This window comes from Symphalangus syndactylus, chromosome 15, assembly GCF_028878055.3.
Source record: "Symphalangus syndactylus isolate Jambi chromosome 15, NHGRI_mSymSyn1-v2.1_pri, whole genome shotgun sequence".
Lineage (NCBI taxonomy): Eukaryota > Metazoa > Chordata > Mammalia > Primates > Hylobatidae > Symphalangus > Symphalangus syndactylus.
In genome coordinates this window covers 62,326,770-62,352,601 of record NC_072437.2, presented here as the reverse complement: position 1 = coordinate 62,352,601, position 25,832 = coordinate 62,326,770, and the positions used below count along the sequence as shown (strand labels likewise).

Genomic DNA, 25,832 nt, shown 5'->3' with positions numbered 1-25,832 from the left:
ACAATATTAAACTAGGTAACTAAACTACAAAATATTTTTTACTCCCCGCCTGGTCATCTTTTTTAAAATCATAATTCTACATAACATTTAATGGAAATTTTTATATATATTTTTTCTATGTTAATTGCATTTTAATGTCTTTTTATTTTTAAATTCCAAATATCAAGACCTATACCTGTTTACTTTCCACTCTATGCCTAAACAAATCCATGAGTTCATGCAAAACCCAGATCAGCGTCCCATGCATTTGAGTCTTTACTGAATGTTACCTTCAATTTTCCTATGAATCCTGTCAGCTCCAGCATTAGTACAAATATGGTTATTTGAAGTATGTAGAACAACTACAACAATTTGAAGTATGTAGAACTTCAGTATTTTGTGGGCAAAAACAAAAAAATTGGACTCTCAATCAAGTTTTCTTGGTTTAATGCTGACATATTCTTAAGCTCAAAAACTTCACAGGTAATATTAACTGTATCTCGCAATATTGTCTTCATTTATTGTCCTCCAATTCCACATCTCATCTACCACAACTTTGAAATAAGACCTCATCTGCCATCGTCATTCCTCGGGGATGTTTCCCATGACCTTCCTGATCAGGTTGACATTCCCCATATACATTTATATATGATAGCCAAGATCCAGTTACTATTCCTTTGTAGCCATTAGTAGAGTTAAAATTTCCATTTTCTTGTATCATACTTTAATTACTATTTGTTTTCTCTACCTGACCCTAAGTCCCTTTATTTATTTTCATCGTAATATTTCTCAGTGATTACCAGTGTAGCTTAACATTTAAAGGCATTTGTTAAAAGTTTGTTAAGTTAATCAATACTTAAAATATTTTGCATTTTCTGTAAATCATTATATTATCTGAAGTTTATGTTCTTGTTTCTTTTTCTAGTTTTCATTGATAAATATGTGTAATGCTATTCTGCTGTTAGCTGTCTTTATTGGACATTTGCATGCTTATTACAAATGTAAGCATAAATACGGTTTAAAGAGTGTATGGAAACTCTATTTTACAAAAGAACCGAAATGATCTCTGTTAAGGCTTTTAGCACTTAATAACTCCAAGGAATCATTTAATATCAGTAAAAGGTGATGCAACAATCTCTAGGTCTTCGTACTCAGCAAGATACTGCAAAATGACTTAAGCTATTGATTCTAACAGTTTCATATTTTTATTCTCTTCTTCCCTTTAGGAACCTCTAAGACAAGAGGTCAATTTAGCCCCATTTTATTTTTTAAAAAAGAATTTCGTGTTCTTGACAGGTGTCAGATTACAAGTCCTTAGAGACAAAGGTTTCCTGTTTGGCCATCACAGCATTTATAACACAGACAGCTGCACGTGGTTTCCCTTCCTCTTCCCCAGTTTCTTACCCTATCCACAGACCACAAACCCTAACCCACAGAGAGCAGCTTCAGATGCAGGAGGGTAATTCAGTCTTCAGGCTATTAAATCAGTGACTCCTTAGCACACTCACTCTACGGGGATGGCAGCAACCACTCATGATGATGTTTCTTGTGTGAGGATTGTGTGATGTTATACCTTTTTCCCTGTGAGGTAGATAACAATGTTCAACACATTACACAAAAACTACTGAGCAGGCATGCAGTCAATACTCAAGCCTTTTTTGTTGTTTTCATCAATGTCATTTTCAGTGAGTGCTTTAAAAATCATATTAAATTTGTTTTAATGATCTCAAATTAGTGTCAGAATTGTGATCCTTTTTCCTACTTATTAATTGTTTTGGTTTTTAAGAATAAATAACTTAAAACTGCCACAGCATCAACAATAGTAGTCTATAAAATGCTTCTTTCTTCCTTTATATTGATATTATTATTTAGTCTTTGTAATTTTCTGGGGAAGCTCCAATATTCTTCTTGTCAAATGTCTCAAGAAACCCTAAAGATATGGTTATCTCGTATTTATTTTCTCATTTCTTCACCAGGCATATGGAAGGGGTAAATGTAATACATTAAAAAATAGTAACACTAAAAGAGAGGGCATTTTCACAGAGTTCTGGTCAGCCACTTTTTTAGATACTAATTTTATATTCACCATCAACTGCAACAATAATCAGGAAATCAGGAAGGTTCACTGACCTTTGCATGTAACCATATTTTTAACAAAGACCTTGGGTCCTAAAACCTCAGTGATGGCATCATAGTACTCATTGATCTCAAATTTTCCCAGAAGATATTAATGATATGGTGTTATCAAAACCCAGATATAGCTAAAGAATTCCTTTGTCATCTCAGTGACCTCCCTCAAACTCCTTATTACTCTTCATATTAATTCCATCACTTTTATACATCAAGTGGTCAGTCATGTTAAACTTGTTAGAACCTAAGCATCCAATGGCCATGGTGTTGATATATGTCTTTTCCTTTCCCGCCTTTGTCTGGATTTAGGGATGGTTTCCATCGTGCTTGGACTCTGACTAAGGACATATTGTGAAAGGCTTATGTATACTGAATGTTTGAGAATGTAATCTCTAAACTGCTGTTCTATTGAATATTGTCAGTTATTACTTAGTAACATGCTCATAGTCAGACTCCGTAATATCTAAAGCTTCTATTGGAAAATTAAATTATTTTAATAACCTCCATAGCATATTTTAACTATGAATGATACACTCAAAATATCCTCCCCAGATGCCTTAAGTGTCATCCTTTGCATCCACCTGGAATCATTTCAAAGCATATGAACACAGAAAGAAGTAAATATTGATTGAGCACTTTCCTATGCTGCAGGCATGGCAGTAGGTGCTGGAGATGCAGAAATAAGATATTTTCCTGAAACCTAGAACCCAGTAAGACACATTCAATTGCTCCGTTCATGTAGTGGTGTGATCTCACTGTCCTTCTTTTTGCTTACAGTGGATGCTGACAAAAATTGTACAAGAGAATTTATGAAAAAAAACAACAGAGACAAATGGCAAAAAATATTTGAAGTACTTTTTCTTGAGCTGGCTCTTCTCCAAATGACAACTGATAATTAGGTAAGTAAATGAGAACTTACTGAAACAAATGACTTTCTCTGATTAAAACACCACGCAGAAAAATGACATATTGCAGAGAGACCAACCTTTCCTCTTCAAGCTCACTATTCTCTTGTTGAGTTATCATTCAGTATTGGGTAGAGAAGCAGCTAAATGCACAAAGTTTAGGGTCAAGTGAAAATTACCCAAAGCTTTATGGGTAATTAGGTTGGGTTATATTAGGCAAGGGAGTATTCATTAGTTACAATGCAAACACTATGTGGTTACTAGACATTCACATCCCGGCATGGTTCCTAGTTCAGCTCATAATTACCTATTCACCAGATGATCAGTTTTGCAGCCGGGTGAAGAAGAAATCCTCAGGAAACACTGTGGTGTCACCCTGGAAACGTGGGACTAGCAGAGCAAGTGGGCTAAACAAAGTCTAATTATTTCTGGAGGGAGAAAGGACACTCTTTGGAATTTCCCTGCCCCTAGAGAGAGCATTATGAATCATTTGGGTAAGCGGTCTCCTACATGTGATTCGAGAGTTCGTTTATGAGAGGACCTTTGCTCTAAAATATCAGCACTAGTGATTGTCGCATTACCATTATAGATTCATTTCCTCAAATGTTGAATGCCTTTCAAATCAAGAGTCACAATGTAAAATTCAACTTCTGCCAGGAAGCTAGTATATTAAGCCGGTGTCAGCTAATCATTTAAGTAACCATTTAAGTAGAGTGGCCACATATCTGGTTTACATGGGACAGCCTTGGTTTATACTCATGATATGATAATTAATACCATTCCCATTCAGTCTCGGTCTGGGTTCGATGATGATAAAGTATATGACCTCTAAGTCTAAATCCAGTTGAGATTAATGCTTTCAGACAACAAAAATAACTCTAGCTAATTTAAGTTTTGATTGGTTGAACGAAGACCAAATATTCAACCTAGAGTTGCCAGAGATGAGGGAGACCAAACAGGTGGCTTCTAGTTAGAGCACTTCATCCAGATAAGAGCTTGTGTGCAGACTAACCAAACCAGAAAAATGGAGTCAGAAGCTTTCAGCAAAAATACAAATTTGAACCAAAATTATTCTTCCTTCTGGCTATTGCCTGATATGTTGACTTATAACTTCAAGATGACAATATATGTTTGCCAAGGATATAAAGAGATATTAGTAAAATGAGAGAAGGAACCCTAAACCAATAAATTTCTCCTTCTTTATAGTATGGCCTAGAAACACCTCTCACAGCTCTGATCAGAACCCTAAGCTCTGTGTAAATGGATAAATGCCTTAAGTTTGTTGGAAGAACATTCAGATCTATAAAGTCCTAGAATAAAGGAATAGTAACTATTTCTGGAAATGTTATATTAATGTATTCATGAAAAATCATTTTCCTAATATATAGATTATACTAATATCATTGCTAGTATGTTGGTTTATTAATCATATGTGCTAATTTTGTAAAATAAAAAAATTCTACGGTTTGAGATTTTTAAGAATCCTTAGCTAAAAAAATTATGTGTAAGTATAAAGCTACAGTTTGATTTTTAAATACAAAATTTTGTTTTTATAATGACCTCACATTGCAGTTGATAAATATTTAGAAAGAAGATCAGAGACCAGCAACAATACTTTGGGAGGAAAACAAGCTCAGTTCATAGATGGTAATTAAAAAGCCTGTCCCATGCTATACCAAATGTGTTGATAGAAAGATAACCATTAGTTTCTAATCATTGGTCTTATAATAAAATTGGGAAAATGCTGATATACAATATTAAAATACACATCATATGACACTGAAGAAGGAAGCTTTGATTTTTGTTTGATAAAGAAGCACACATTTCTCTCAGAGTAACTTAAGTTCTCCTCAACAAATGCGCATTCATGCAGTATACCCATAGAACAAAGAGAAAATAAGACTGTATTAATCCTTTGTAATTCGAATAGTGATTTGAGAATTAAACCACCTTCATTCTGTTCACTAATTCTTTATGTAACCATAGTCTGGGAGCTACTTTCTGCTCACTGTAACATCTGTATCAGTAGTGTGACTATAATACTTCTTATATTAATACAGCATCCTGCCATACCATTAAATAGAGCTCAAGTCTAATTTTGAAGGCCTAAAAGAAAAACAAACATACTATATGTGGATTGATACTGACCCCACTTTAAAACGAAACTAATCTTTCATAAAAGCATTTTTCTCTGCCAGGCCCTTTATAACTATGTTTAAACATGCAATATCTTTTCTAATTGTTTTTCTTTACTTCTATATTTCTTCATTGATGATAAAAATGAACTTTAGAGACACGTTAAGAATGATTCCCGGCTCCTGTAATCCCAGCTACTCGGGAGGCTGAGGCAGGAGAATGGCATAAACCCGGGAGGCAAAGCTTGCAGTGAGCCGAGATCGCGCCACTGCCCTCCAGCCTGGGCGACAGAGCGAGACTCTGTCTCAAAAACAAAAAAGAGAATCATTCCCATATAGATTTTGCACTGTAAAATAAATGCCTAATCACAATGGGAGTATTTGTAAGTGATTTATCCAAGTGGAAGGAAAACATAACAGATTCTGTCTGTCCTGCCATTGAAAGTTCTTCTGAACATGGGCAATTGCTAATTGTATGCTCAAGACAACAACAGAATAATTCAGACAGAACAGGCTCCCTTCAAACTAGGAAGTGATGAGTTTCATACCAGTAAAACATACACACTTCACAGTTTATTAAATTCTTCACGTGACAAAAAATTCCAAACAATGTGAATATTAGATAATATTTTAGTTAGAATAGGACTTACTTAAGCATGTGGGATTAGTATACTATGTTCAATATTATATATAATTATACTATAAAAGGTATAATTTAACCCAGTATTTAAGTAAACTAATCTTACGATTTTCATTTTGGAGCATAGAAATGTCCTAGAAATGAGGTTAAATCTAACCAAAGTCGCACCATTTATTACTTTGGGTTACCATATCACTAACCAACTTAGAAATTAGACTAAGGACAGATTTTCCCTAACTAGTTAAAGAAAATAAATTATGTTAAAGTATATACTCAAAATGACTGTAACTTCAAAGCACAAAAACTTAAATAGGTACAGAGATAAATATGGAAAGAAACAGGATAATTCATGTGTGTTCTGTACTTGCTAAATGTCTTTATAATATTCTTGCTATCTGTATGAATGGAAGTACATCAAATTTTCACAGAATTTTACCAATGAATAAATTGCATACTTTTTAATATGCACAAAATTGCATACTTTTTAGGATGATATAGTAGAGATATTAAACAAAAATTACTACCTATTGCATATGTCACTAATAAAGTTCTCAAAAACCAAAGTTGGGATTTAAGAGTTCTGTGCTCCTTGTTCTGCCACAGATTGCCAGAACATTCTATTCTTTAGATAATATATTAATTGCATTGTATAATTATACCATGTGAGGCTAATTATTTGATGAGCAATCATGAATGCAAACAGAAATAATCCAATAGTGAATTCAGACAAAAACTTCCCACCAAACACCTTTTCAATTAAAATATGTCATTACAAAGCTCAATATCCATTTCAGGTCTCTCTTCACTATGAATTTCCAAATAGCTTAATAGCTGATCTTATTAAAAAACGCCTTATACTTTTCATTTATTCCTTGACAAATGCATATCTGAAATTCTAAACCTCATCATTATAAATGTATGATTCTCAAGCTGGGTAAAACATAGTCAGAATTTATTCCAAAGATGCTACTAATAAATAACAGAGAGAATTATTAGATACCACACTATGTACTTAGCTCAGAGAACTAAGTCATAATTACTTTCATGATTTGTATTATGTGCATAAAATATAGATATATGGGTAATACTATATGTATATATTTTAAAAAATCAATTTATATTGAATTTCACAGAGAACAAATGATTCAAGATTTAAGAGAGTGTATGACATAAGTATAATTCTATATTTGTAAAAAGTCTGATAACATGCTAGAAGTAGAAAAGATTTTCTCTAGCAGGTTTTGCATCGTGCTATGTAAAAAAGATATATATTTTCTCTTTTTTTGCTTTTAATTATTTTGCTTTTTTGAAAAAAAAAATGGACCCCTCCCTATAGGCACACTACTTCTTATATAGCCAAGACTTCCCTCTTGTGGCTGGTTGATGTTAATATATAGTTCTTTATTTTTTAAGTGACCACTTTTTTAAATTGTTTCAGCAAGGAAACTGAAAAGACAAAACTGCATAGCTTAAGATGTGTGAAGTCAAAGATAAATACAATATAAGTTGAGTAAGCTTATCAGATTCTCTGAAATATTCTAGATTTTTAATTTTTCCAGTTAAATTTTCAGTATTCTTTCTAACACTTCCTTTAATATCTTTGCCTTCCTGAGTATTAATATCCTACTTCTGCTCCTGACTTAAATTTCTAGGAATGTCACTTTAATCAAAAACTATTAAATAGCTTTTGAAATTAAGGACGTTCTATGTCATTTAGACTATGTTTCTCTGTCCAAATTTAAGTAGGTCAAAAAAATGGAAAACAAAGTAATTTTTATTAACATTGCTTAAAAAAAAAAAGCCCTAACTTTCTTGAAATTTAGAATGTACCACGTAAGAATCTGAGCTGAGAAGAAAGACTTTAACTTTTAAGTCACTACCATCTTGAGTTAAAATAAAAACTTCACTTGTACAAGGAAAATTGGTAAAATTTAGAAACACTAAGGGGAAATAAAGAGAAATGGAGAAACTACTTCAGGTGTCTTGCTTTACAATTTGTGTATCAGTTAATACTCATAAAACCCTGAGATTATGCTGCTAACTTCCTTCTTGTAGATGAAGAAATTGCTGTTTTGATAATTTTCATGAATAAGCCCCAGCCTGGAACACTACACTTTTCGCTATCAGTTGCTATATTGGTTTTGCTAAAAAATTTCCCCCTTTTTTTTTTTGCCTATGCTTTTTCTATCTAAGCGTCATTCTCAACATTAGTAATATTGAAATAAAGAGATTAAATGGTTTGGTCAAAATTACAGAAAAAAATTATGGCCCATTTAGGAAAATAAACCACACAGATTCTTTACCTCAAAGGGAAAATATTAAGGATATAGTTTCCTTTATGACAATAGACTTTACCCCATTCTAGCTGAGATGACTATTCCTTGGATATCGTGAAAAAACACCTATCCAGAGTGAAGTAAAAATAGCAGAGGTGCAACAGACTTGCTTAGCATGAGATTCAAAAGTAGTCTATTTTATGATAAAAGGAACTCCAAAATATTTTTTAGAATAAAGTTGCAAGAACTAGAGGTAACATATTTAAACATTTCTGTAAAACTAAAGCTTAGAGATGAACTCAATCCAGGAAAAAGCCATCTGAATTATTAAACAGCTTGTCAGCATTTGCTATTTCAGGGAGGAAAGCTAGTTGTTATGCCTCGTTTTTGATAAGGTTTAAGGAAAAAAAAATCCCCTTAATGGCAGAATGTAATTGAGGCAACAATTCACATACCATCGCCTGTCATATATGATGAATTCCAAAATATGATTGCCACACTTTAGAACACTCATTCTTCTGAAAATTGTAAAGCAAAAAAGGGAAGATTTGAAAACATGTAATATAAAAGTGAAATTATTCTTCTAGAATGAAAGTGTCCTATAGGAATTAGTATGTTAAACAAGAAAACTGCTTTATCGTCACCTAGAAAGTTGTAATACATCATCATTGATTGTTCTCAAGCTTATTTTCTTTGCAGGAATCTGTTTCCAGTGATCCATAATTAAAGCCATTCTAGGCATGAATAAATATGTAAGAAGGGTTGAAATCTGACATCATTTAAAATATTATTTTCCCTTCTATTTTAATGAACAAGAAGTGATCTGAGAAATATTTGCTCGCTAATGCTGGCAGAGATTTAAAGTTAACAGTGAACATGAAACTTCCTTTACATTGCTAGGGCAAACTATCTTAGAGGTTTTTGTTCTTCAGAGCTGAACATGCTTTTTGAGTTTCAAATTGTTTGAGTTATCTTTAATTCCATTAGAAATAAAGCATGAGACAGTAAAAACTGCCCTATCTGAGAAATATCATCTTTCTTAATTCAGTGTCATGGGGAATCTTTCAGAGGAATATCAAGGGTTGTCAAATACTGCTAAACCAATGGGCCATATTAGATTTAAACCATGATGCATACTTCTGTTGAAAGCAGTATTATATTAGTAGAGCATACAATAGACTTGAATACAGAAGACAAATCTGGCCATATATTTGTCATAAGGTATGCACTCATAAGTTCTCTATTATTTCAACTGTCATAAAGTAACAAATGCATCTTACTGAACTCTTTTGTTAAAAAGAAAAAGATAGATATGTAATGCACCCTATGTTAACAAAGATACTTTAACAAAATAGGTCATGTCTACAGGGTTTAACTAGACATTAGACCATGAAATACTTGAGTTCTTACGATTACAACAGTGACAAATCGGTGATTTCAAACTTCAGTTAGCAATTCTGTAGTGAGATGAAAAGTTCATTGTTTCTTGTTTTTTTTTTTTTTTCTGTTTGTTTGTTTTGGTCATACTTGGCAACCATGTTTCAAGGAATAACCTATTTCTTCCTCATATAGTTTTGGCTACTTAGATTATCCCCTGAGTCATGTTTTTGGTAATTAAGCCTCCATATACTTGTAAAAAATAATGAATCCATTCTGCCCTCAGTAGCTTAATTCATTTTTTGAAAGAAACAATAGAAACAGTTTTAGAAAAAAATGCTATATCAAAAAGTGGAAAATTGTAGTGGACAAACTAAGAAACCAACAGTCAAGAGCATAAATCCAAAAAGCATGGCATAAATCAACTTTGAGAAAATATTAAAAATACGGGGATTTTATATAATGTGTCATTTTCTAAATATTCGATTTTAATATTCAATATTCAATTTTATTCTGTTTTTCATAACAACTCTTTAAGCTAAGAGATATCCATTTTTTAAAAAATTAAAAACTTGTAAACTGTTGTAAGCTTAGGCACAGTAGGGGCAATGAAATTAAAATTCTAGATTGATGGGTTTGCATTTTATTTTATTTCATTTTATTTTTATTTTTATTTTTATTTTTGGTAGAGACTGGGTTTTCACCATGTTGACCAGGCTGGTCTCGAACTCCTGGCCTCAAGCTATGTGCTCACCTCGGCCTCCCAAAGTGCTGGGATTACAAGCATGAGCCAACGCGCCTGCCCCGTGGGTTTGCATTTAAAAAAAAAACAAAAACTAAGAAATCTACTATGAGTTCCTGAGCAAGTGTATGACATCATTTTTTAAACAATCTTAGCAACACTGTATTCTTAGATACTTTGATATATAAAATGATGTTGAAGAAACTGAAAATGCTTATTCTGAAGAAAAAAACTTTCAGAAGATAAATTTGGAAGGACCTTGTTGTAAAATAGATTTATTCCTTTTTTCTTCCAAATGGCAGAATAATAATCATTAGGAATTTGTCACAAGGGAGCTTAGGTAGGCTTCAATGTCTGATAATTTGTGTCCTAGAGAGGGGAGTTTCCCATTACTGTGAAGCCTAATTATGTAGGAAGTAGCAGGAATTTTCAAACTAGAGTTCTGGAGTGAGAGTGTCAGGTTCAGATCCCAGTTCTACCACTGAGATTGAGCACTGTGGATAACAAAAGTACCTACATTGTTAGGTTGAGGAATAAATAAGACTTAAGAAAACACTTAGCACAGGAACTTTACACATATAGCGTAAGAGATCAGTAGGCCGGGTGCAGTGGCTCATGCCTGTAATCCCAGCACTTTGGGAGGCCGAGGCGGGTGGATCATCTGAGGTCAGGAGTTCGAGACTAGCCTGACCAACATGGTGAAACCCCGTCTCTACCAAAAATACAAAAATTAGCCGGGCGTGGTGGCACACGTCTGTAATCCCTGCTACTCGGCAGGCTGAGACAGGAGAATCTCTTGAACCCAGGAGGCAGAGGTTGCAGTGAGCCGAGATCGTGCCATTGCACTCCAGCCTGGGCCACAAGAGTGAAGCTCTGTCTCGAATTCAAAAAAAAAGAAAGAGAGAGAGAGATCAGTAAATTTTAATTATTATTATTTCCCCCACATACAAGCTTCCTTCTGCCTAGAAGGCATTGACAAACTGCTAGGCATTAAACAATGACGTATCACCTAAAGTATAAAGTTAAATAAGACGGTTCGTGCTTTTGAGAAGTTTATTGTTCTCAAATTAAATAAAATGCCAAATCATTTTAACATGACCTGCTATGTGCTAACCAGAGACTGCGAAAACATAGAGGAGGCAGACACTGGGCTCACCTGAATTTCTAAGCAGGCTTGCTCTGCAGCTGCTAGGATGCCCTCCAAAGGATTCATGGCTCATAGTTGCTTTCTTTCTGTGTGCCCTAGATTTTGATCAGAACTGGGTAATTCCAAATTATTTAGGTGATGATTTCTACAGATGGCTAATCTCGTCATCATCTTTTGCTTCATATGAGTGTCACTGTTAGAGGTAGCCTTGTGCTCAGTAATGACTTTACATTTTCTGCATAGAAAGCTCTAGAAATGAGGTTGGAAGTTAGGACTAGAACATTTATCTGAAAGCTATGTTTCTGTGGCAAGTAAATCCATTGTCAAATTTACGATGTCTTTTTTATTAGGATGGGTTTGGGAGAAGTGACAGAGATAATGGGAATCAAACACCCCACAAGCCATTCCTTGATACCTCCACTGCTGAGTTTATAATAAAAAACACAACTTAATCATTTTTAGTATTTCTCAAAATGTCATTTTATTCAAACCTGAGATTTAAAAAAAAAAAAACCTGTAATTTTGAGAAACTGCCTTTCTTTCATTATAGTGCACACAATTTGTCTTCAACATGATAAAGCATTCCTTCCGTTTCAAGAACTTTCTCCACTGTTCATCTTTCAGGATCTTTTGCATTCCTCAAATACTCACTGAACACCATGTCCTCTGATTTTTTTGAACAAATGGATCTTTTCTCTTAATGAAATATTATACAAATACCATTTTTATGTTCTAACACAATTTTTATTCCTAATTTAGTGGTTTTGTAGTTTTCTTGTCTTTTCTGAATCTTACTGACCTATGCATCATTCATAGCCGCTAAAATTGTACTTTGTCCTCAGTAAGTGTCCTCAGTAAGTGCTCTATAAACATTCGCTAAGTAGTGAAATTAAATAACCATTGCTTATTTCGGTTTAATAATAAAAGGTTAAAAAGTAGCTATGACAAATATTAATAATTTTAATGTAATTCTAGTTTTAAAATCCCTCACAATATAATTTGAGTTCAAATAATGTGGCTCATAAAAATGACTAGTTTTATATTTCTATCAAATTTCTTTGTTATGTGATTGCTAAATTACAGTTCAGTGGCCAATATCCTGTGTTTCAGATTTGCCCTTTGACAAAGCTTTAAAAAATGTTGTGGATCACAGAAAATAAAATGACATTTTCAAAATCATAGAGCTAGCAAATAAAAGCACCTCATTGGCATATGCTTTTGAGCCAGCATTTCATCGTGGTAAAAAGGTTCCCATGTCATTCTAATATATATTAGGGAGGATCATTCCTTCTCTTAGGGAATTGATATCTCCTCAAAAAATTATGTTGTCTACAAATTTTACATTTAGAAAATTAGTAGAAAGAGATAAGTAAAATAAAGATGTCCAAATCATTTAAGAATTTCATTGCAACTAACTGTTTAAAAGCCTATTGCTCCTAAACAAATTTTCTAATTTTGACATTAGAACAATTGGTTGTCTATTTATAATTCCTACAGAGAATACCTGTAACCATGATGGCAAGTTTGTGATGAGATTTAGAAACTTCAAGACTTTAGTTGGCCTAAAGATAGACAGTCAGTATGTTAGAATGGCAAAGTTTATTAATAAAGCTATTTGCTCCAAGCTAGTAACTGCACCATTGTTTCTTGCTTTCACCCTGCCTTTTCTGTGCTGCTTTTTCTATTTTATATTCTCATTTTATTTTAGTTCAGTAATATTCACTGAAAGTAGCATTTACTTAAGTAGTTTTCATGAAACAGTAGTTCCATGACATTTGTTACAATAAAATTAAACTTTTGTCACACAGGCTCTAGAAAATATTACATATTCCATTGTCATCCTTAGCCATTTACACATTAGAGTATTACGTCTATTTGAATATACATCATTGTATTAAAAGTTTTGAGAAATCAACAGTAAAGAAACTTACTTAACTTGGTTAACCATCATGTTATAATTTATATGACTTTTTACCAGGTAACTTATTAGAAATAATAATATATATTATAATATGATACACGTGATATATATTATATTATACAAAATAATGTTATGGACCATGGACCACATTAAATGCTTTACCTGCATTATATCATCTAATCATTACCACAACTTGAGGAAGTATGTATGATTATTACCCAAGTTTGCCGATTAAAAAATCAAAGCTTTTCAAAATTAAGAATTTGCTGAGGTTGACAGAGTGGTAAGATTCGGGACTTGATTTGTCTCAAGGGTCCATTCTTCTACCCACTGTGCTCTTCTATCTCAATACAATTAAAAACTCTTATAAAGATATTTTAGATTTCAGGGACAAGAGGAGTATGATAGGGATGTTAATTTTTTCAAATTTTGTTCTCACTTTGAAAAATATTATTTGAAGATAAGGCATGATAGTAAATAAATAGAGAGACCCAAAGGAACTCAAAAGTTTTTATTTATCCTGATGCATTGATTCTCTGTGTTATACAAATTCTCTTTAATAAGATTCTTATCTTCACTCTTATCTGTTTGAATATATGCTTCACTCATCTTTTTCTTTTATTGATTTCTACCTTAAGATTTTAATATCTTGTTTATATAATTCAGATTTACAAAGTGCTGAGTAATGTTTCAGTTGAAAGTCAGACTTAGACTTCTCTCCCACTTCTGCTTAATAATTATCATTTCCATAAGATTCATTTTCAGTTAATTGAGCTCAGCAATAAAAAGAGAACGTCAATAATTGATACCATATATAATTAATGTATATGACAAATTATTGGATTTTTGGAAGACTTAAGAGATTCAGTTAACTTTAGTAAAATTTTACTTTGTGTTGGGTATTATACCAGAAACAGAGATAAAAATTAAAATGAAATGTGGATCCGGTCTTCATGAAACAAGGAGTCTAGTGGGGAAAAATAATCCTGTAGAAAAAAAACTCATACTCTAATACAAAGAGTGATAAATAGAATGAATCAAGGATGCATAAAGAATTAGGGCACCATAGAAAAGAAAATACCACTCTGATTTAGCCAAGTAAGTTAGCCAAGTGAAAAAAGTAATAAAAGAATGTGGTTCCAATGGAGAGAACAGCATTCACTAATCACACAGGTGAGAAACAGCCGTGTGTGTGTGTGTGTGTGTGTGTGTGTATTTGTGTGTTTGAATAGTAAGCATCTCTTGATTGTTAGGACATGAAATGTGTAAACTATGCAATAGCACAACAAGAGACTGGATAGGTGAAAGACACAGAACAAGCCATGCAAGTCTACTATATTGTGCCAAAAGATTTGTGAAATCCACTGAATAATTTTAAGCAGAGAACTGACATGTTTTGACTTGCATTTTGGACAGATTATGATGACTTCAATCTCGGGAACAGATTTTCATGAAACTTAACTGATGATTAGACCAAACTGGGCCTTATCATGATTATTGAGGTGAGACATGATAAGAACTTGAGTTAGAGCAATGGTACCAAACAGGGAAATTAGCAGATCAATTCATGCAGCATTTAGGTGGTAAAACTGGATGATAGAGGGTTGCATTTGATGTATGTGTGGAGAGAGTGTTACAAACTACTAAAGTTTTGTGTCCCCCCAAATATTCAAATGTTGAAGCTTAACCCCCAGTGCATTGGGTTTTGGAGATGAGGGTCTTTAACAGTAATTAAGTTTAGCACTTTGGGAGGCTGAGGCAGGTGGATCACCTGAGATTCGGAGTTCGAGACCAGCCTAATTAACATGGAGAAACTCCGTCTCTACTAAAAATACAAAATTAGCCAGGCATGGTGGTGCATCCCTGTAATCCGAGCTACGCAGGAGGTTGAGGCAGAAGAATTGCTTGAACCAGGGAGGTGGAGGTTGCAGTGAGCCGAGATCATGCCATTGCACTCCAGCCTGGGCAACAAGAGCAAAACTCCATCTCAAAAAAAAACAAAAAAGTAATTAAGTTTAGATAAAATCATGAGGGTGGGGCTCCCATGATGGACACTGAAAACGAGGAGAGACCAGAGCTCGCTCTTTCTCCACCATATGAGAAAACAACCAGCAGACACCTTCTTCAAGCCAGGAACAGGGACCTTGATATGGTTTGACAGTGTCCTCACCCAAATCTCATCCTGAACTCTGGCTCCCATAGTCCCCATGTGTTGTGGGACAAGCCTGATAGTAGGTAGTTGAATCATGGGGGCAGGTTTTTCCTGTGCTGTTCTCATGATGTTGAGTGGGTCTCATGAGAGCTGTTAGTTTTATAAAGGTCAGTTCCCCTGCACACGATCTCTTGCCTGCAGTCATGTAAGACGTGCCTTTGCTCCTCTTTCACCTTCCACCATGATTGTGAGGCCTCCCCAGCTGTGTGGAACTGGGAATCCATTAAACCTCTCTTTCTTTATAAATTACCCAGTCTTGGGTATTTCTTCATAGCAGTATGAAAATGGATTAATACAGACCTCATCAGGAACCAAATCTGAAAGAATTTTGATCGTGGACTTGCAGGCCTCCAGAACTGGAGAAATCAGTGTCTGCTGCTCAAGCCACCCAATCTACAGTATTTTGTCATAGCAGTCTAAGACAGAGGATGAGATTAGAAGCTGTCAAGCTTGACTCTCCCATTTCTAGTTTGTGTGAAGGGCTGAATTTTGGAGGCACAAACTAAACTGGAGAAAACAGAAAGAGGATCATGTTGGGAAAAATCATCATAGGTTTCATTTTGAGCACAGTTAAATTTGAGGTAATGATATCTTATGAGCAATTTCATATATTTACAAAGTGATACATGACAAAAAGAAAAGCAAAAGCTACTTTAAGATATAAGCATGTGTAAATGTCCCTCAAATACTCCTATTTATTGAGTAAGATAAAAGGTAAATTAGCCTTAAACTCATTGAAAAGTTAAACAAATATTTTTGCACACTCAGCCTCTTCTTCTTGTTGAACTTTGCCTTTTCTTGGTGGTATTTTACTTTCCTAAGGATGAGTTATTTTGGAGAAGCCTTTATTGGATGTAAGTAAGAAAATTGTTAAAGAATTCTATGCTGGCTTCTCAATAGCAACCAAGAAACCAGGGAGAAAACCTGTCTGAAGGGAAAACTTTTTATAAGTTTGTAGTGTGTCTGACTCAGAACTTTTTCTACTGCAAGAGAATGAAACCTAACTCACTCTAATTTAAGAAAGAAAAATGAATTATTGACTCACATTACCAAAAGATCCAAGGGTACCTAGCTTCAGGCATTGCTTGATCCAGAGTCACAACAATATCAAGATTCAGTTATTATCCTTTTTTTCTGCTCTATTTCTCCCTGGAGAACCTTTTTCTCATGCCACTTTTCTCTACTTTAGGGCCCCCTAGCAGCTCCCTCTTTATATTATCTTAATAATTCTATTAGGAAAAGTCTCTTTATTTTGACTTCCAAAGAAAATCACAGACTGAGTCTCATTGTCCAGGCTTGGGGCATGTGTTTAATCCCTTAATCACTCCTTCCAGTGGGGATGGAATGTATTGGTTGGCCCAGCTTGGATCATTTGCCAACAGCAAGTGCTGGCAGAAGGAGAGAAGGGATATAGTTCAGTACCACCGAAATAGAGGAGTGCCCCAACAGGAAGTCAGATTCTGTGAAGAAGAAGGAGTGGATACTGGGATGGTGGAATCAACAGCTATCCACTACAGAGGCACACAGCAAAAATTACCAGATTGGAAGGAACAGCATGTGTGCCTGTAGGTTGTGTCTATTTGAGTGCTGGTATATGTACTCAGTGACAATAAGAAATGTCCATGGCATGCTACCTCTCTTCTGGTTTGTTTCATTTGGGATATTTCTCCCTCAACCCCAGCAGAATAAAAAGATCCTTAGTGTCCCTGGCTCCTAATAATCATATTAGCTCTTGAGAAGCAATCCCTGGTTAACTTCACTCCTATCCTTCCTTCTCAATGTTCTAATATCTCTCTCTGGAGCTATATATTCAAAGCAAATAAGACCCCATCCAACTTAGCATCAGAGAAGCTTAAAGTAACTCATTTTCTTTACACTCACTCCCTAAACATTTGGCACATCATGAGAAAATGTATAAATGACAGCTCTTCAAAAGTGAGGGGATAGGGGTTAGGTGTCATAATATGATGAAAGCAATACAAAATTTAAAATCTTTTTACGGCTGCTTTTTTCCCTTCATGAAGTCCACACATCCGTAATTCCACTCCTTCTTTCATTTCCTTGCTGTCTGCTTCCTTTTCCCATTAAATTAGCACAGAGACAGTTCTCAATCATGCATAGTTAAATGTGAGTAGCTCTCAGACTGGCAGCCTTGTATTCTGTCCCTCTATAAGCTGCTGGGGACCAGAGAGTCTGTGGAGCTGAAACTCTGTCCAGAGCTGAAAGACAATACTGTATTTTGCTATATTTTAGTGCAAACATATATCAGTTAAATTACATGTCAGATGTGCCCTAAGTATCTAACTACTCTTTATAAAATTTAAAATGTATATAATTATTTCTTCTGTTACATGTCTAAATTCCAAACAATTTAATTTTAGGCAGTACTGTTATAGGGAAGAAAGAGGCATAGTACATCAGAAACCATGTGGCATATAATTGGCACTCATTGAACATGTGTTTCTAATATTCATGCATAGTATAATTAGAGTAAACATAAAAAATAAGTATCTGATCTGTGAAGATATTTTTTCTATTTGTTTAACTGCTCTTTGTCTAGCACCCATTGCAGTGTCTGACACAGAGTAGGTATTCCATAATTGTTCGTTGAATGATTCAATGAAAGAGAATTCCAAGTGTGTAATGTATGGAGACAGAAACTGTAACTAGAATAACTATTGCAAAAGTTAATTACAAGTAAACCAAAAAACAAAAAGGGAAGAAAAAAATACCACCCTGCTGAGCTACAGCTACACCAGTCTCAATTAATAATCAAGCTTCTATAATGCTAGAGTGAAAATTTTTGAGAGAAAAAGTAGATTGCTTCCTGAGAGCTTCTGTAATGCTAATACAATCTTTAGACTCCATTGTCACACTGATGATTCACTGGTAAAAAGCAGGCACACTTTTTTTTGGCCTTCATTATCAGCCCATTTCTGGCCTGATTTGCTTTAGATGATTTAGACTCTGCTGCACCTGAACTGTGACTTTCCATATCAGAAAAGGGAATGAAATATGAACAAAGACAAAAAAAAAGGGAGGGGTAAGTAAGAATAAGAAGAAAAACCAAGGCTATAAAATTAAAAACATAAAAAAATCATAGCAGTCTGTCTACTCTGTGCCTGAGGTTAAAATTTTAAGTATTTTCAGGGCTTCTACTCACCCCTTTACCCCCCAAAAACTTCTATTTTCTCGTATCTAAAGGACATTGCTTTATGGTGTGTGCAGCAAAATAGGTTTTATTTTTATTTATTTATTTATTTTTTGAGACAGAGTCTCGCTCTGTCACCCAGGCTGGAGTGCGGTGGCGCAATCTCGGCTCACTGTAAGCTCCGCCTCCCGGGTTCACGCCATTCTCCTGCCTCAGCCTCTCCGAGTAGCTGGGACTACAGGCGCCCGCCACCGCGCCCGCCACCACGCCCGGCTAATTTTTTGTATTTTTAGTAGAGACGGGGTTTCACCGTGGTCTCGATCTCCTGACCTCGGGATCCGCCCACCTCGGCCTTCCAAAGTGCTGGGATTACAAGCATGAGCCACTGCGCCCGGCCTATTTTGTTTTGTTTTTTAAGCTGTCTGCAGTCCACAGTAGAAGAGTCAGGGAATCTAGCTACACTACAGTGCTCCTTTTGGCATTCTTCACTGCAACCATTCATTGTGGCAGTAGCTAACATTTGTCAGTTTAAGCCATAAGCACATCTCTTGGCCATTACCAGACACCTTCAGTAATTTTTGAATAATTTTAAATCACTCCAGTGCCCAGGAAGACCCGACAAAAAGCACAAGCCAAGCTCCTATTTCACAGTATAGCAGCTACTCCTACAACAGACACTGGGCATAAATGAAGTTCTGAATGACCTGTGGTAATATGGGAATTTGGAACTAGCCACGAGCACATCATTAAAAAAATAATAATAATAAGTATTCAAAGCTAAAGTTACTTTACTTTACCCAAATACCCAATGATAAGACCAGCAGCATGGAGAGCCTCAAGTATCTCCAGTATTTATTTGTGAGATTTACACTCAAACACATGTAATCATCATTTTCAAGACCAGCATTGAGGAGTAGAATAGAGATCCTCAGTGAGCATAAATATAATTACACAAGAGGTGAAAGTGGGAACCCTGTTTTGATTTGTATTAATGTCATATTTTTTATGGTTTCTTTCTTGAGAAAACTAAATCTGTGACACTATGCACAAAATGATGAGACTATAGTCTGGTTGGCCCAGGCATATTAGTTTATATGTGGATAGCTATAGTAAGTTGCTACATTCATGCAATAAAAATGTCAGAATTCTTGAATGCAGTGCCTCTGATTAGGTGAAACAAAAGGCCGAACTAAATTCCCAGTTTGAAAGTATCAATCTTATCGCTGCATTTCTGAGTGAGTCCTGTCCTCTCCTCTTTTTCCCGTGATCTAGCCTAGCTATATAAATCTATACTGTATGTAGAGCATTTTGTTGTGTGAAAGCTTTCTGGCTGTATTGGAACAATGAAATCCCCTTTCATTTAAATGTTTGTGAAATCTGTGCAGTCCTCCTTCCCTGAAGAAAAAAACCCATGAAGTCTCTCTATGAAAATATGAATTTTAAGAGAAATCACACTTACTCTTAAATGATCAAAAACAGAGTAGGCTACATCTCAAAAATCCATCAGAAAGCCATCATTTCCTTTAATGAACTAGATGTTATGAATTAAAGCTTCTTTTCCTGGCCCTTCTGCACATTAGCATTTTTGATTGTTGATTAGTAAACATAAGCATTTTAATGGCCTCTTCTAAGACAACTTTTAAGAATCTTTACAGAGGTTCTCTGGCTTATTTACATTCACAAAGATTAAACAATCATCACACTTGCAAAAAAATATACTGTCTGTAAGATAATAAAAGCCAGATTTGCCACCATTTTGTCCAGTAATAAGTGAAAGAGAAAAAAATAATATTCACTTTGTTGATAATTGTTTTTTCCTCCCCACATTTTTAAAAGTACAACAAAATTGCACTGTACTATATGCAAAAGAAAATTTGTCTATGACGAGAGAGCTACCATGAAACATTCACTGATACTTCTGCATGCTTCAACCAAAAAGGAGTTGTAATTCTGCTTCCTTGGTTTTCTCCATAGAGAAAAAAACAAGGAGTTTATCATAACTGTATAGTGTGATTTTTATATGAAAAATAAATGATTCACTTATTTGTATCTGTAAAGGTTTTGATTGCTTTTTTTTCTTTGAGTTATTCTTAAGGCAATTTGAGATCTCTATCAGAATTTAAAAGATAGGTGGTAAGCTTAAAAATGAACACAAACTCAGAGTGAATACAGTCAGTACCAGCTCCAGTTGTTATCTACAAATTCTGTAACTACATGTTGTCAAGAGCTAGTCAAGTACAATTAAGGCAAAAAACCAACATAATGAAAAATCGTAAGTTAGCATGCAGTGTTGAGGTTAAAATGTAAATTTAATCCTGACGTATAAAAATAAGCCAAAAGAATGTAAGACACACAAGGCCACCTCCTTATTCATATTGCAGCAAAGAAAAGAAAAGTGGAAAATCTACTAATTGATTGGAACAATCCTAGGAATTATAACAGGACAAGTGAGGTTTTAATACTCCTTCAGGCTACCACTTATTCTTCCAACCCTAATTTTGAGTGAACTTGCCCTTACTATCTCTAAAACTGAATTTTAAAACTCCACAAAGCATATTAAGAGAGAGGAAGTACATTATTTATATTGACTCCTGTCTCAAGGAAGCAGGATGGATTAATGAAATCATCTTGGGCAAACCTGTTTTCATCTTATATTAAACTTAAATGAACTTTTGCTGTTGACAATGCACATCTGGAATCTTAGTTCTTTCTTTTGACTGGGTGAAGGATCATGGGCACATCATTACACATTCCTGGGCCCCCGTATCTTTATCAATATACTAAGGAAGTAAGAGATGTATTCTTTTTTTTTGAGACAGAAAAATTATCCAGTTCTGTTGCCCAGGCTGGAGTGCAATGGTGTAATGGCGTGATCTTGGCTCACTGCAACCTCTGCCTCCTAGGTTCAAGTGATTCTCCTGCCTCAGCCTCCCGAGTAGCTGGGATTACAGGCAGGCACCACTACACCTGGGTAATTTTTGTATTTTTAGTTGAGATGGGGTTTCACCGTGTTTTTCAGGCTGGTCTCAAACTCCTGACCTTGTGATCTGTCCTCCTTGGCCTCCCAAAGTGCTGGTATTACAGGCGTGAGCCACCGTGCCCGGCCAAAATGTATTCTTGACTAAGATAATTCTTGCAGTGACAATCAAAGGCAAAGCACTTTATTAACTGTCCGCAAACTAATGAAGAACAAAACTTTATATGATCTTATTTTATTTTATTTTATTTTTTGAAACAGGGTTTCACTCCTGTCAGTGACATGACCTCAGCTCACTGCAACCCATGCCTCCCAGGCTCAAGTGCTCCTCCCGCCTCAGCCTCCAGAGTAGTTGGGACTACAGACGCACATCACCATGCCCAGCTAATGTTTGTATTTTTCATAGAGACAGGATCTCGTTATGTTGACAAGGGTGGTCTTGAACTCCTGAGCTCAAGTGATAAGCCCACCTCAGCCTCCCAAAGTGCTGGGATTATAGGCGTGAGTCACCACACTCAGCCTAGATTGATGTGTCTTAATTCTTATCTAGGTTCTATGGATTACAAACTGTAGAGCCAAGGGCTAGTTATTTAAATCCTTCTGTGCCTTTGTTTCCTCATTAGTAAAACAAGGATAATAGTACTACTTACCTCATGGAGTTGTTTTCAGAATTAAATGACTTCATTTAGGTGCTGAATTTAGTGCCCTCACATAGTAAGTGCTATCTAAGAATTTGATGTTATTATTTTAAATATTATATTGAAAAGTCTGACATAGTTTTTTCTCATGCCTAAACAAATCCTTATACTGCAGTTTAAGCACATACACATTCTGGTTAGTGGGAAAAGAGCTTGAAGAAAATGATTCACCATACCAAGACTGAAAATAATCTCCCAAAAGCTAAGGCAATCATTGAAAAGTTCGCCAGGATTTCATTAACCAAAGCTGTCAATTTATTTTATTACAGTGCCCCATAAAGATAGTGGTCATTATGTTTTACTAAAAAAGTAGCTGCCTTATATTACTTTTCAAAGTACATGCAAAATACTGTTATTAACAAGAATATATATAGAATACATATAGAGCTTTACAGTAAATATTAAGCTTCAAAAATATTTCTACATTTTCCCCAATAAAACCAAGAAAGAGCTGGCTAGGAAGATGATAAGTAAATAGATGAGTAATTAGAGATTACAGATAATAGATAGTTGAAACTTCTGGATTGATGTCAATTTTTATCTTAGTGATTACTCATTCGTTTGTACAGAAGACCAAGGAAAGATAAAGATTTTCCCACAAATTAACTTTGAATGGCTCAAGCAGCAATAGCATTGCAAGAAAAAAATTTATAAAAGAAGAAGCAGGCCAAGTGACTTTAAGGAGACCTGCAATCATTTTCTACTATAAAACAGGAAAATTGAAAAGCAACAGTCTGTTTAGATTTACAAAAGAAAAAAATTGCATATAGATATTTTCATACATATTTACAATATTGTGTGTATTCACATGCACACACACAGTACAAATTCATTTCACATATAAAAAGTGTGAAATGTGAAATGTCAAAAGTTTCATTTAATTCGTGGGTATATGTATGTATGACCAGGATGATCACTTTATTTCTCTTCTAATAAGAACACTACAGCAGAAAATATGGCAATTTCTAACACAGGATATCCATACATTTGATCATAGGCTACCTCAAAAGGAAAACAGGCCAGGCACGGTGGCTCGCATCTGTAATCCTAGCATTTTGGGTGTCCGAGGTGGGCCAATTACCTGAGGTTGGGAGTTCAAGACCAGCCTGGCCAACATGGTGAAATCCTGTCTACTAAAAATACAAAAAAATTAGCCAGGTGCAGTGGCGCATGCCTGTAATCCCAGCTACTCTGGAGGCTGAGGCAGGAGAATTTCTTGAACCTAGGAGACGGAGGTTGCGGTGAGCGAGATCACGCCACTGTACTCCAGCCTGGGCTACAGAGCGAGACTTGGTCTCAAAAAAAAGAAAGAAAACAAGCTTTTCTTACTTTTGAGGTCATTGTAAAACTCAGTGACCTATGGAGTTAAGAAATGACTGGATTCTGTTGCTCTTGGTCATGAATCTGACTGCTGTGTCGTAATAAGGCAAAAAATGTATACTTTTTAAAAGTGCACTCTAGTCAGCTTCAATTATCACATTTTCACTGTGTCAACCAATATAGTTTTAACCGTAATAATCAAGTCATTGAAAAAAGATGAATTTTATGTTTTAAAGACTTGGCTATAAAATACAAGTGAATTAATTGTGCAAGTAAACTCAAAGTGATTTATACTTTAGTGGAAAAGTATACGATGAACTTTCAAAATAAATAATTTGCTATTGATAATGGGGAATAGCCATGTATAAAGGGAAGGCACATCATTTGAAAAGCCTCAAATACTAAGGTTTGGAAAGGCATCTTTTCCACTATTCTAGGGACCGTATTTCAACTGGTAACAATCTTATAATTTAAAATTCCACTGAAATTGTTATATCATGCTTGGGTTCATTGTTTGGCAAGGTAGAATGGCAAAAACTGGGGGCCAGAAGATTCAAAGTTTGTTGAGACTGTCACTAACTCTATCGGTATGCCTTCAAACAAATCCTTTCACATCTCAAGGCCCTTGGTTGCTTCCTGCAAAAAAGGGGGGCAACTAGACAAAAGATCTAGACTCTGAGATCTAGTTTCTGACACAAGATGAGAAATTAGTTTGAGTTTCTAACTCTCAGATTTGCTATCATATTCTAAACTGCTCAAAATATGTAAGGACCATAGATTATACAATTTGAGACTGGCGGAAAGAACATGAAAAATCACAAGACCAATTTATTCTGTTCACATGATGCTGACACACATTTTCTCACGATGACCAGTGTGGAAAGCTAACCTCACTTAAGCATATGACATAATGTAATGCTCTCAAAAATGAGAATCACCATCAAATTCTTCTTCAAGCTGAAACTCATTAATGGTGGTTCAAAGCCATTTCCAACCAAGAGGAGAACTGAGTCTGAAAAACCACCCCCAAGATCACCTCTACACAGGCACACACATACCCCAAGCTCCTGATAAGCCCCAATGTTCTTCCAGTATTATATTGTCCCAAATTCATCCTTATTTTGGTAGCCAGATTCAGATTTACATGAAAAACAGGAAGTAGGCAATCCTTAAGACAGTTAGAAACCCTTAAATGTGTTTATTTCTGGATAGTTTTTGTAAACTGTCCTGACCACTGGTGTTTAGGGGTGAAATCAAGGTTGGGCTTTGAAGGGCTGGGATTCAGTGTTCTTGGGAGCCTGTGCCCAACTATTTTCAAATGTATACTTTGAAATATATATTGCACATGTAAACACAAAACACCATCACAAAACAAAGCATGATCATCGCCCTCTAGGTCTCTAGGGCAACCAAAAAGGAAACAAAAGGCAGAATATAGAAGTTGTTGGATGTTTTTGTCTTTTAATACATACCAAATGCATTTACTGGCATGAATAGATTATCATATCTCTTTATCTTTGAGGCTTATCTGTAGCATTTTTTATACAAATAGATTTGATTTCTTAGTGTATCTGTGATTATTCAGTGCATAAAATAAATTGAGGGTGGGGTTCTTATACTCGGTTTACTGAAAATGAGTTTTTTACACAGACACTGCAACAATCACCATTACATTCCCTGCCTCCTCATACTCCTCTAACTAGGTATCTGCATTAAGTGCCAACAATATTTCTGAAAGCCAAAATTATTTGTGAAATTAATAATCTGAAAAATGACTCTCATCCAGCTTCAAATTGGCCTTTTGTCTCATTTGGTAGTGTTATTCATTACTCACCAACCTTATGAAATTCACATAGAGAGAGGCAGCATTATTGGTTTCTGAAATACCATTGTGACTTAATTTCTCCAGTAAATGGGCTAAAATAGATGCATTTAAAAAATAATGGTGGATGGGAAATTTTGATATGAAGCTTTCATTAAGAATCCAATGCCTGCCACATATGCATTGGCTTATTACTTTTCAAACATGTTTGCTTTTTTTTTTGTAGACACAGGCTTAGAGTCAAACACTCCATAATTGACTGCTTATGAATGTTTTCTATCAAATCGTTGACATTGGTGGTGTGTCACAGCTTGAGAGAGTGATCCACAAAACTTCTGTGCCACCACTGAAAGATCATAGGAATATTTGCCATTCATGTCTGTGCTTAGAATGGTATTTG

At 35.1% G+C, this 25,832-nt stretch overlaps 1 protein-coding gene across 1 annotated transcript in view; it reads left to right on the top strand.

Annotated features, from left to right (window-relative positions):
• LOC134732552 (laforin-like) overlaps window positions 1-25,832 on the top strand; it is a 267,798-nt gene that overhangs the window by 101,533 nt on the left and 140,433 nt on the right. The window contains exon 2 of the mRNA XM_063618487.1: window positions 2,887-3,008. Within this exon, the coding sequence (XP_063474557.1) occupies window positions 2,887-2,922 (36 nt within the window). The 3' untranslated portion in view covers window positions 2,923-3,008. The remainder of the gene's footprint in view (window positions 1-2,886; window positions 3,009-25,832) is intronic.